The sequence below is a fragment of the Nicotiana sylvestris genome, chromosome 2 (assembly GCF_000393655.2).
Source record: "Nicotiana sylvestris chromosome 2, ASM39365v2, whole genome shotgun sequence".
Classification (NCBI taxonomy): Eukaryota; Viridiplantae; Streptophyta; class Magnoliopsida; order Solanales; family Solanaceae; genus Nicotiana; species Nicotiana sylvestris.
This window is the reverse complement of record NC_091058.1, coordinates 99,646,105-99,658,941: the sequence shown is the minus strand read 5'-3', so window position 1 is coordinate 99,658,941 and position 12,837 is coordinate 99,646,105. Positions and strand designations below refer to the sequence as shown.

General features: G+C 35.9%; 1 protein-coding gene and 1 long non-coding RNA gene across 2 annotated transcripts; both read right to left on the bottom strand.

Moving 5' to 3' along the window:
* Positions 1-2,324: 2,324 nt before the first annotated feature.
* On the bottom strand, positions 2,325-3,139 carry LOC104235823 (uncharacterized). Its single transcript, XR_713280.2, has 2 exons — positions 2,853-3,139; positions 2,325-2,759 (listed from the first exon to the last, which is right to left on the bottom strand). It is a non-coding gene; the product is annotated as an uncharacterized lncRNA (long non-coding RNA).
* Positions 3,140-3,892: 753 nt separating this feature from the next.
* LOC104235828 (cytochrome c oxidase subunit 6a, mitochondrial) lies at positions 3,893-7,642 on the bottom strand. Its single transcript, XM_009789658.2, has 4 exons — positions 7,227-7,642; positions 6,422-6,528; positions 5,118-5,160; positions 3,893-4,133 (listed from the first exon to the last, which is right to left on the bottom strand). The coding sequence occupies exons 1-4, from the start codon at positions 7,342-7,344 to the stop codon at positions 4,099-4,101; spliced, it is 303 nt and encodes a 100-aa protein (XP_009787960.1). The 5' UTR covers positions 7,345-7,642; the 3' UTR covers positions 3,893-4,098.
* Between the last annotated feature and the right edge of the window lie 5,195 nt (positions 7,643-12,837).

Below are 12,837 nucleotides of genomic sequence, written 5' to 3'. Positions count from 1 at the left end.
ATGATACAAACTGAAGATGATTGCTAAAGTGGACCTGGTATTTCACTATGGAGGTAATTGGGTATTTTCACATGAAATAGTATATGATCAGAAGCATGTGTATACTTTAGCTGGTTATGATTCTTGCCTTGTCAACTATAAAAGTTTGTGTGAAGAATTTATCAAAAATTTAGGATTTAGCTCAGTCGAGCAACTTTTAGTGACTGGACCTTCGGGAGGTACTACCTGGTAACTGATGATGATGGTGTGAGGACTCTTCAGTACTTATTCTCTAAAGAGTTCAATGTCATTAACTTTTTTGTTGTGGATGAGTTTGATGCTATGGTGTTTGCCCAAATATTATTCATCATAAAGAGAATATTTTGTAGACATTGATGCAGCTTCTAAATGTGAAAGTAGTTTGGGTGGTGGTAGTTTTGATGATTCAAAAGGTTCTAAATATGACTATTCAGAACTTAAAGCTATTAGTCTAGAAGAAAAAAAGGGCTGTAAATGATAGGTTAGAACATTTTAAGGAGTTGGATTTAGGTATAACATTTAAGGATATTGAAGAAGCTAGAAGAATATTCAACCTCTATGCATTGGCTAGTAGAATAGAGTTGCAGGTGATCAAAAACTGATTCAACTAGGGCTAGCTATAAGTGTGCTACTGGTTGTTCATTTAGATGTTATATCTCACAGGATGGCAATAGTGATAGCTATCAAATGAAGACATGAAAAGATGTCCATACATGTGATCCTTGCTTCAAAAATTCTAGAGCCCATCAGAATACTTTAGCACACCTATTAAAGAGAAAAGTACAATATAATTATCAGTATAGCCTGAAGGAAATGAAAGATGATTTAGAGACTGAGTTTGAATTAAATATGTCAATATCTAAGCTTAAAAGGGCCAAGAATTTGGCACTTAAGAAGTTAGAGGGCAGTTTTATTGATGATTATAAGAAACTTGAGGCCTAGGGCCAAGAACTTAGACAATCTAATCATGGAAAGTAGGGGGAAAGTTTTTTGGAAAGTAAAACCATCTCAGACAAGGGAACCTCCTGATGTTTCCAAGAATGCGGGAAGACCTAGAGAAAAGAGAACCAGGGAATCAGATGAAGCAAGGAAAAGGGTTGAAGAGTGGAGTTACTCAAGAAAGGGAGTTGTGATGACATGTAGCAATTGTTGTGGGAAAAACCACAATGTTAGGGGCTGTTTCAAGGTAAAGAATTCTGATTTGGCTTTTATGATTTGTCACAACTTCGAATAATTTTTTTTGGGTGCCAGGAGAAACTAATGCAGACACTTCAAAATAAAGGAAAAGGAAACACCTAAAAGGTGGTTCAAGTTAGACCTCAGCTCCAGATTTTTCACTTGCATCTGCTGCTTCTAAAGATGAAGGAATGGACTTGGATAGTGAACCTGCAACATAACAGACACAAGAATCCTCTTATGCCGCAAATGGTTTATCACAAGGCTATGGTCCTGTTATTGGTACTGATGAAGATCCACCTCTGAGGCCAATGATTATTGTTGAATCAGAAATAAGACTTGCAGTTAGAAAGCTGCATGTAAGGCCACCAATAGGAACAAGAAGAATTCAATTTTGTGAAGATGCAGATGAAGTGACAATGCCATCAAATTTGCCTTACTCACCAGCTAAGGCAATTTGGAAGGGAAAACCAACTGTCACACTCAAGCAGATTCAAGATGAAGCAAAAAAAAAATTGAAGATGACATCAAATTGTGAAGTTTAGCAAGTTTAGAAACCTTTTTGGGGTAGATGTCTTTTTGTTAAAAACTTACATTATGGATGAAATTCTGGCTGTTGGTTTTTGGTAATTTCAGACCTTTGGGATAGATGCTTTTTAGTTAAGAACTTACATTATGTATAAAATTCTGGCTATTGGTTTTTGGTGAATTCAAACCTTTTCTATTTGACTTGAAATAGTTTTATGCAAATGAATATTGTTAATGTTGTTCTGGTTGTTGTTCTCGCTGTTGGTTTGTAGCTGTTGGATTTTGCTTGACTTGAAATGGTTTCAGTAAGCAAGCATGTGTATGTTTGTGGTTTTATTGTATAGATTCCGAAAGAACTTATATGTATGGAGGGCATATTTGATCAAAATCATTTAGTTGAAGGGCATATTTGATCAGAATCGTTTAGTTGAAGGGCATATTTGATCAGATTGCATTTACACGTTGTTAACAAGTGAACTAGTTTTGTTGAAACTCATTCTAAGTTGTACATTATTAGTTCAAACCATCATTTTTGGTTAAACATTTCATCTAGATTGTTGCAAACTCATTACATAAAGATCAAATCATTACACAAGAAAAAATTACATAAAGTCATTACATTCCATTCATTCGTCACAAAATATGATTACATTCCATCTAATATTCAAAAGCTACATAACTTAATTATGTAATACATAACCAACAATAAACCCAACAAGGATGAACAATAACATAACAAATATATTTTCTCTCTTCTTTGCATATCTCCCATCATTTTCAGTTGAGGAAGGAAGATTATCAAAACAGAAGATGCCTCCAAATCAACAACTATATCCTCCAACAATTTAGTTTCAAGCTGAAACATCAACAACTTTTTCCTTCAAATACATGGTTTCTCTCTAAAAAAATTAGCTTTTTTTTAAGTAATCATTTTCACCAACAAGAGTATCCTTTTCCCTTTTCAATTTGTTGATGACAATAGTGGCTCTTGGATGAAATTTGTCATCATCCCATTCCCAATAGGCGCATGATATTGGCTGCAACATAACAACTAAATTTGGTTAATTCAAACAAAAAACAAAAAACCTATAAACACAAAATTTAAAATTTAAAAGAAAACAATAACTTACATCACGTTTATAGCACTTAAAGAAACGTCTCCCAGGATTTTCAGGCGTCCACGAAGTGAGATGGAGCACAACATTTCCACAGAGACAATTCCTTACACTCCGGTTAGAAGAGCTCAATGTTTGCGGCATTTCACGAACGAAGAAAAGAAATAAAAGACCAAAGTTGTTGGAAATCAAAGACTAAGCCCTAAGTAATGCTGAAATTGGGTCAACGATTTGGGAAAAACCCCTAATGGAGCATCTATGATGAGAGGAGAAATCGGGAGAAGAAAGCTAGGTGAGATAGTGGGTTAATAAAATAAAATTGGAATTTATTAAAAAAGAATAGCGGGTCGGGACGGTTTAACAAAGTAAGAGTGATGGGTCCGGTTGGTTTATTATTTAAAATCAAGGTATAGATGTAATGTTCTCCGGATTGTGACACGTGTCAAAATCTGGTACTAAATATTTTATTAGTGAGGTTTTTAAAAATAAGACATATGTGATCCAACTTATACACGGTAAAAGCAGGATTGAGTCCATCTTTTAACAATGGGCGAATGTGTACAATTTCGTACAATTTATTGGCATATCTGGACCTTTTCCGTGCATAAAGTACTTAAGTTTGGTAAACAATTTGAAGGTTGTGAAGTAGAAACAATGAATTGCCAAGGGAAAGATACCGGCACTAGCAGCAAAGTCATCAATACAGTCCTTTAAGCGTTCGAAGAAGACCTGTTTACCGTTATCTTTCAGCTCTTAAACTATATGTATACCAAAAGTTCGGCGAGGGTCATTGTCGCGAATACCAAATTATATCACATATATCAGCACGCTTACTCGAGCTAAATAACCAACCTCCATCACTCGAAAGATACACTTCAATCATATCTTAGAAGATTTACAAAAACCATGAATCACCAGACACGCACCCTCCTATGTCAATAATATCCAGTAAATGAAGGTCATGCATCAAGGCATTCAGAATGCAAATTAGTAGAAATTCAGCTCCAACCTAATTATAATTCCCTCTAATAATGGGACATTTAAGAGCAACCATATCGAAACGAATAATTATCCTGAATTCTTATTCTTTAAAGCACATTGTAAGTATACAGCAAAAGATGGAAATATGTCAAAGAAAAGGCAAAGGTTTCTTATAAGCAAAGAACCAAAAGTAGACATCTAATGAAAATTCAACAAATGTGATCATCCTCGCGGATGGACAGGAATTATTTTAACGCCTTCACAGAGAAACCACGCAGTTTCAGTGGTGCTTGACCTCAAAAAGCCCATCTGGACCTGCATTCACCAAAGGCCAGAGAGAAAGTATGGTATTAAAACATTGTGTAGCCAGACGGAAGATCTAAATGCAAACACAAAATATGGCAAACATGGATATTACATCCTCAGAGAGATGTATACCACAGAAACTGTATAATAACATGCTATAAGCACTGAATTAATTATTAAAATAATGAGAATACGTGAAATCATGTTTAAATTGAAAACAAGGCCTGTAGCACAGGCAATTCAGAGCTTGGATTGATCAACCAAAACAGGAATAGATATGCAGCAGAACATGACATTCTTGATTTCAGATCACAGTTTCCTATTTGCAACAGATGCAACTAGAAGAAAAATCCAGTCATTTCATTATCTGGGGATGGTGCCAACAATATGTAATTAGTTCAACATATGACATAATCAATTTATGCAATTCCAAAAGGGACTAGGGATCAAGAGAGCAATCACATAGGTAAAATCTTGAAGAGCAAAATGCATATATTGTACCTAGTTTCAAGGGCCAAGCAAATTTTGTCCTACATTTTTGAATTGTTCATATAATGCACTATCTTCTAAAACTTTATGTGAGATTGAGACAAATTCTAGCTTTAATTAGTGTAATTGTAAAAGACTACTTGGAGGCACATGATCCAAATCTTTCTTTAGTTCAGTATTTGCAAATAATTGTTTGACAATCAGTAATTGCAAATTTTGAACTTCACTATTTAAAATTCTGGTGAAATATTGAAAAACATGTTTGAGCATTTCAAGTGAAATATTGATTTTCATTCACAAAACGTCAACTTTTTTTCCAGATGAAATGCATATCCAAACATAACAACATCCAAATACTCTTTCAACTTCAACCAAATATGGTCCAAACGCCAACTTAATTTTTTTAAACCATCACGTTTAAATAAGTTAATCCATAAAGTAAGAGCCCGTAACATGAAATTATCGAGAAGCAAAATGAAAAAATGACTTATGTTACATAATTACCCCATGGAAACTCCTTGTTGCGAATGTGCAGATATGAGTAAGCCTGCGAGCGGAATAAGCAACGGTATAATTGAAGTTGTAATATTAAGTCACACAGGATGAGGGAAATAACATATTACACACTTGAATTCAAAAGCATATGACAATAGAACGGTTTTCCACATTGTCATCGTGAAGTTAACAGATCGAGACACTTTACTCCTGTAACTATCCTTTTAATCTCATCAAGCCACTTCCCTCTGTGCAACCCCAAATAAATCACCAAAACATGCATAACAGGAGTAAACCTTGTCGGGAATAAAAGTTAGATATTTGCTTTTCAGGAGGCCACTTGCAGCAAGTGTCTCTATACTATGACTCAACTGTTCAAAAGTCCCTTCTATAACAGAAATCCCGCAAACCATTTAAATAAGAGAAAAAAATGAAGAAGCTACTCCGCTCATATCAATTTAACTTCTCAACTACTATTTTAATATTTTATTCAACTACGACTTATATAACACAAGTCAAATTGTCACATAACATAGAATTGCTGGAATAACATTCTACCATTTCTTTTCTTTTTTCCTGATAAGTACATTCTACCCTTTCTTTACATTGGATCTATCAACAAATAATGAAAATTTAACAATATGAAATTAAAACCATATTCCCGCATTTTGTCTTTCTTAAAGAAGGCATTCAACCTCCTCTTTAACTGCACCTCCCTACTTACTGTCTCCTACTCCCCCCGCCAACCCTATTGCGCTTTATCCACTATTTTTAGGGCATTGATATCTTGCTTCAAATAGTATTGTTAACTACCTTCTTAAATTATTAGAGTTTCTCAAGCATAGAAGAGGAATAACTGAGAGATTTCAGAATAGAGAGAACTTATGTCATCTTATTCATAGTTGTATATATTTTCGATGAAAACCAACCAAAACCTCCATTATGGATTTATAATGTTCTGTCACAACTCTCTTTTTGAATTAATACAAAAAGAACTTAAATATCTTCCTTGCATTCGTAAGTGTTGGCAATTTTCCAGCTGCTTAAACCTTTTAAGGCTGACGGCTCACTGAATATGTGATATATTTCTACACATTGCACTTATGTGGTGAATTCATTGTTTCTAGGCCATTAAGAGGATTTTTTCCACTACTCGAAGGGAAGAAGTGAAAATCCCTCTGATAACGCCAATATGACTTTCTAATTTTAGCCTAAGGTCGGCACCTAAAATTGAAAGATAGACAGAGGAACATACTGTTGAACACAAAAAGTTCAGATTCCTGACATTAAATAAAGTAAAAGAAAATGCTTACAGGAGGCTCATCAGAGTGAGGGTGACCCTTTGACAGACAAATCGCAGCAAGAATAGAGCAGGAAACTATTCCAACATAAGTAATTTTCTCCCACTTAGAGGCTTCACCTGGCCACATCATATGAAAGATACACATCCAAGTTAATCACTTTAAGCACAACGAATCAAGCAACTAGGACTAATCACAAACTAGTTAGGATCAGCTATACATATCTTCTATATTAATTATGCTCAGGCCAATTTTATTCCAAGTAACTTGTCTTTTCTACAGAATGTAACTCTAATTCAATTTCACTTTAATTACATTCCAATAAAACATGTAAATATAGCACTTTAAACACAACAAATCAATCAATTGAGCCTCAATCCCAAACTAGTCGGGATAAGCTATAAAAGTCTTCTTTACTAATTCAGCTCAGGCAAATTTTATTCCAACATCTTGCCTTTTTGGCCAAACACTAATTGCTGCTTAGAAGCGCTTTTCAAACTAATTAGTCAAACACAAACTGTTCTCGCCAAAAGTACTTTTGAGAAAAGCAATTCTGAAAAAAGCACTTCTCAAAAAAAGCAATTTTTGCAGCTGGGCCAAACGGGCTATAAGTCAATTTCACTTAATTACATTCCAATAAAACATGTAAATACAGCATACACGGAGCATAAGATCTAGACAAAGTGAATAAACAATAGCATATGAAAGCGCATCCAGAAAGAAGAAAAAGCTGTATATTGAAAATTAAAGATCGGATTCAATGCAAGTATGAACGAATAAAACCTAATTCAAATTAAAAATGAATGAGACTACATACGGGCCTCTTCCTCAACGGATGAGTGAGAAGAGAAGGTTCTCTTGGAAGCCGGAGTTACACGAGGAGCGCCGCTGCGGAGGGCGGAGCGAATACTAGATCTGAACATCGCCGTCGCCATTTAGGGATTTCTCTTGTTCTCTGTGCTGGTGGATTGAACTTTCCGTCTCTGTGTAGACTACTGCCCTTGCCCTTGTTAAACACCAAATTCGCACACTTTCCGTTCTCGCGCGTGTCAAGATCTTTTAAGGGCCGGGTTTGTAGCCCACTTGGACTGTTGACCAAGTTTAAGGTAGCGTTTGCTTGAGAATTTCCAAAAGAGATTTTTACCTTCATATACAATATTTAAAACTTTATTATCCTCCCTAATCAAGTTTTAATTTAATTATATGGTCATATACAATTTATCAATTATATACAAATTAGTTTTAAATAAGTATTCCTTTATATTAGGAATTGAATAAGGAATTAATTATTTCTTATCCTTGTTCTCTGTCCCATCTCTCTCCTGCGTTCTCTCTCTCCGTCTCTTTCCGTCTCTCAATCTCTCATTCTCTGTTCTTTCCCTATTTTTTCTTCCTAAAATGTTCTCTATTTTTTATCCTTTCATGTTGTATATAGTTTAAATGGATTTCAATCGTTTTATTATAAACTTTTAACTTAGCAATTTCATTTCATGTTGCACAATTGGTGTTAAAATTTAAATTGTCAATCAATAAATTTTGAAGGTGTTTGACTCTCCACCATTGACAACCATTAAAAATCTTTAAAGCTTTGAATTCGAATTTGGGTTTTCAATCATTATTTATTTGGATTGGGTGTTGTTGTAAACAATTGAGAATATTGTTTGGAGTTTATATCTCAATTTTGAGGGTGTTTCGTGAAGATTAGACTTGATAGAAGAATACATGACATACAATTGTGATGACCTGATAGGCCACCTTATGTTTTAGAACCTAATCCTGTGTTTCGAAGCCTCAAATACCTCATTTTAGCGTTTCTCAATTTACGTGTACAGTCCGGGTATTTTTTGGAAAGTTTTTATGTTAAAAATTGATAAAATATAAATTTTTGCTTCAAAAATCCATTTTGAGTTGACTTCGATCAACGTTTTGAGCAAATGGACCCGGATCCATATTTTGACAGTCCCGGTGGGTCCGTATCGTTGGACCCAAATCCATTCCCTAGTCCAACACATACCAAAAGGAATCAAAGAATATATTGCTGCCTCAAAACTTGACCAACATCCTATTCTTGCAACACGAGAGGAACAATTTATCACCCTTCAAATCTTAGAAGATTTTCCTAGACAATGGAGAGATCATGGTTTTACCCATATCTATTTTAGTGCTATCCGAATCGCTTTTAACATATCACAGAAGAAAAGGTCAACATGTTGTAGCTCGACTTTCTCTTCTAGATACAAGATACTTGGAGTACCAACATGTAAATTTAGGTACTACAGAAGTTACCTTGAATGTTGGGACTGTCTCCATAACTATATTTCCAAATTTAACATTTATGACCCATACTTAACCGAAGCACTAAAAATCCAAGTCCAAATCCAAGGAGCTCCACAAGCAAAAAATTCTATCCAAGCCACTCTTCATCACCAAATGGCATGGCGGGTACAAAAAATCATGCCATGGATCTCTGCCTTCCTAGAGGAGAAAATGCTTTACTCTTGAATATTGATGCTACCAAAGGAAACACCATGTGAACCCAAATACCCAGACAAATTTCCAGAGATGAACTAGTTAAAATTCTTCCTGATTCCTGGATCACAAATTATGAAAAGTTACGGGAACCAGAAGAATCTCTGCAATCTGGTGAGCTAACTTTTACCAAAAGAAATGACAAAATCGTTTCCATAAGCTTTGACCATTCCCATCTCAAAAAATCTAATAAAACTATCCTTTCTTGCCAAATGATCTAACCCAAAGATACAGACCCTGATCCTGAAAGTGAACCCTTATGGGAATATTTTAATGATCCAACCAAAATATTGACACATGACTAGTGTCAATATTTTAATTAAGAAGGAAAAAGAATTTGGTTGTTCAAATGCCCCTTTACGGGACACTGCCCTTGGGATCTTGGTTGCGACTGCCAAGACTGTTTGGAAGACCCAATTGGAAAATATGATGAACACCACCTGCGTCATTGAGAAAGATTTGGCCCTAACGAGACCAAACCAAAATCCAAGAAAAAAGGGAAAACCACTAACAAGCAATTTCGAGCCAAATATAAAAACAAAGATCCTTCAATTGGCTCATTAAGCCGTCCAAGTAAATATGAATTTCTCGTCAGTTACAAACCATAGGAATGGCCAAAATTACCAGAAAAATTCACTCAAAGCTGGGAAGATAGTGAAATCAGACCCAAACCCAAACCACCATCACCTCATACCCTAGAGTCCAAAAAGCCACCTAAACCTAAAACTTTACCAACTCAAAAAAAAACCCAAATTCTACATTACCACATATATTCATGCTAAGCCCTTCAAGCTCCAGTCATATCCAAGATTTTTCTTCGCTTTAACCTTTTGAAAAAGAGGGTATAAGCCATGCTCCTAAAATCCCCAAGAAAAAAATAATGCTACCTACTGGAGAAAAACCTCCCAACAAGTGACATCGAAGCAACAATGAGCTGGCAATCAGAAAATTCCAACTGCCAAAATAAAGTGCTGAACAATATTGGCAACACCATAAAGAACGTGGCCCATACACAAAACAAAATGATGAGCAAAGTGAAAATAATTGAGAAAAAGGTGGAGCAGACATCGTCTCATCATGCAGGACTAATCAAAGCCTTTGAACTAAGGTTGGCAAATTTACTATATGGGATTTATTCGCCAGGAACTTCAATTTTCCAATTCTTCCAACAACAACAAAAGGAGACGATTTTCATCAGAGAAGAAATTCAACTTTTGAAAAATAACCACTTTGAGTCACAAAAGACCCCAGTTTTCCCCTCAAAACCTACCTTCTTCCCTATGTCGCCACAAGCATATTCTCCACCAAAATTGGACTACACCTTTTCTATTTTTCCAACTACCTCACAAAATCCTATTTCTTTACCTAATCCTTAAAAGAAGAACATGATTTTGACATTGCAAAAATGGTTTGGGAAAGAAAAGATGCTCTTGCAGCACAAAAACAAACAAAGAAAAGGCGAGATCATGGTGAAAGTTCAAAAGGGTCCAACTCCGAAAATCTGATGATTTCTTATCAGAAGGCTCCAGACCTCTATGTCTCCCAACCAAGAAACATGTCAGAAGGAGATACCACATGGTCAGAATGCCTAAATTTATCAAATGATGAAACAATGGAAGATAGCTCTCAATTAAATAATGAATCCACTATGAACTCTTCCGAAGATGACGATCCCCCAATATTTGTAAACCAGCCAAAAAGCCAGAAATATCTGAAGTAGATGATGAACAAGAATGCATGACAGATGAACCAATCCCAGAAAGAAGATATGAACCCATTGCGTCAAAACCAGTTGGAACTGGTTTCCACACTTTCACTTTAGATGACGTCAAGGTTTCAAAATGGCCTCAAAGGATCCAAGAATTCTGTACTTGGATGGTGACCAAAAATTTCGTGGAACAAGAAAAGTATATCATCCTGTCAGAACTCACTTCACGGTTCTCAGGAATCCTTAGAGATTAGTGGAACTCAATTGGGATTCAAGATAAAAATACTTTTCTTACTTCCCAGGACTTTGCCTTCAACATCAAAATCCTACATGAAGTTTTCTGTGGAGATACTAGACAAAGACAAGAAAAGATACGAAGACAACTCTTTGAGATGAAGTGTGTGTCATTCGACAGAAATGACATTGACAAGCATTTTCAAAAAATGGCGAAGAAATACTTCGAGATCGGTGGAGACATCAATATGAAGTAAGCCTTTGTCTCTTCCCTTCCAAAGTTGTTGGCAAGACGAACCATGACCATTATTGAAGAAAAGTTTCAGTCTATAACAATCCCACAAGTTGGCTACATTAGGCAAGCTATTTTCGTCGCATTGGATGACATTTGTACGAAGCGTTATGCCCTAAAACAAATTATCCAACACAATCCAATGCGTGACAAAGCATGCCGCAAATCTGATCTGATCACCGGATCAGGATGTTCCTGCCACACATCTAGGCGACGAAGAAGATTTAGGAGGTTTAGATGGCCAAGAATTCCAGACGGGAAATCAAGATCCAGGAGGCGCACAAAATATTTCAGACGAAGAAGGCCATGAAATTTTCACAAAACAACAGATGCTTTATTTGCCACAAAATTGGACATATCACAAGAAATTGTCCTCAATCGAGGAAATCTGTCAAACTCTTGCAAGAAATTGAAAATTACACTAGCATACATCTCGAAAAAGAAGAAGACCTCGAGTCCATATTCTCTATGGATGATGAACCCACTGAAGACACCTTATTCTCTCTTGATATATACGAAGATCATGGTGATGACCACTATCAAATTTTAGAACCAGCAGCTAAAGCCCAGGAAGAGATCAACGCTCTCATAGTCATCCCTCAAGTGGAACTCAAGGTTTATTCATCCAAATGGGATAAACCAACTCGAGTCATTGTTGTCATTGACACTGGAGCTACTTGTTCACTCATGAATCCTGTTGTTCTCCCGGAAGATCAATGAGTGCCGCACTTTAAGGATTTCAACACTGCATCAAATGGAATCTTGACTACCACCGTCATTACAAAGCACCCGGTCACAATTGAGTTATTTCCAGGATTGAAGTACATAACCAAGCTGATAGGGCCCGATGTACCAGGGAAAGATCTTATTGTTGGATTCGACCTTTTTAGACAACAAAAAGATCAACTCTATATCAGGGCTAATGGAATAACCTTTATGAAACAATTTAAACCTTATTCTGAAATTCCAAGGCTATTCCAAATCACCAATGACGAACAAATCAAAGAGATTGAACAAAATCTCATTGAGCATTCATGTGCTGAATCGCACAAGGATTTTATGAAAAAAGAGAAAAGCCCGTTATGAATGAATGAAGAGTTTTTTTTATCAAGCTCCCATTCAAGAAGAATGAAAACATCAATCTAACAAAAGCAGTCATTCAGGCATGAATCCAGATAATCTTCAGCTTGCAAGGAAAGAATGCAAAGAACTTTTGGAATTTGATCAAATAGAGCTATCAGACTCGCAATGGGCATGTGAAGTATTTTATGTCAACAAAAACTTGAGCAAACAAGAGGAAAACTCAGGTTAGTCACTAACTACCAACCACTTAACCACTTCCTCCAAGATGATAAATTCCCTATCCCAAATAAACTCACTCTTTTCTCCCACTTAGCCAAGGCCAAATATTTTTTCAAGTTTGATCTTAAATCTAGATTTAGGCAATTGGGAATCCACCATGAAGAAAGAGCCAAAACGGGATTTGCATCCCTGATCATCACTTCCAATGGAAAGTCATGCCCTTCGAATTAAAAACCGCACCTCCCTTATTCCAAAAACCATGATAAAAATATTCCAGCCCATCCTCCATACCTCTTTAGTTTATATTGATGACATCCTGTTATTCAGTGATAGTTGGAGGAACATGTCAACTTGCTTCGTCAA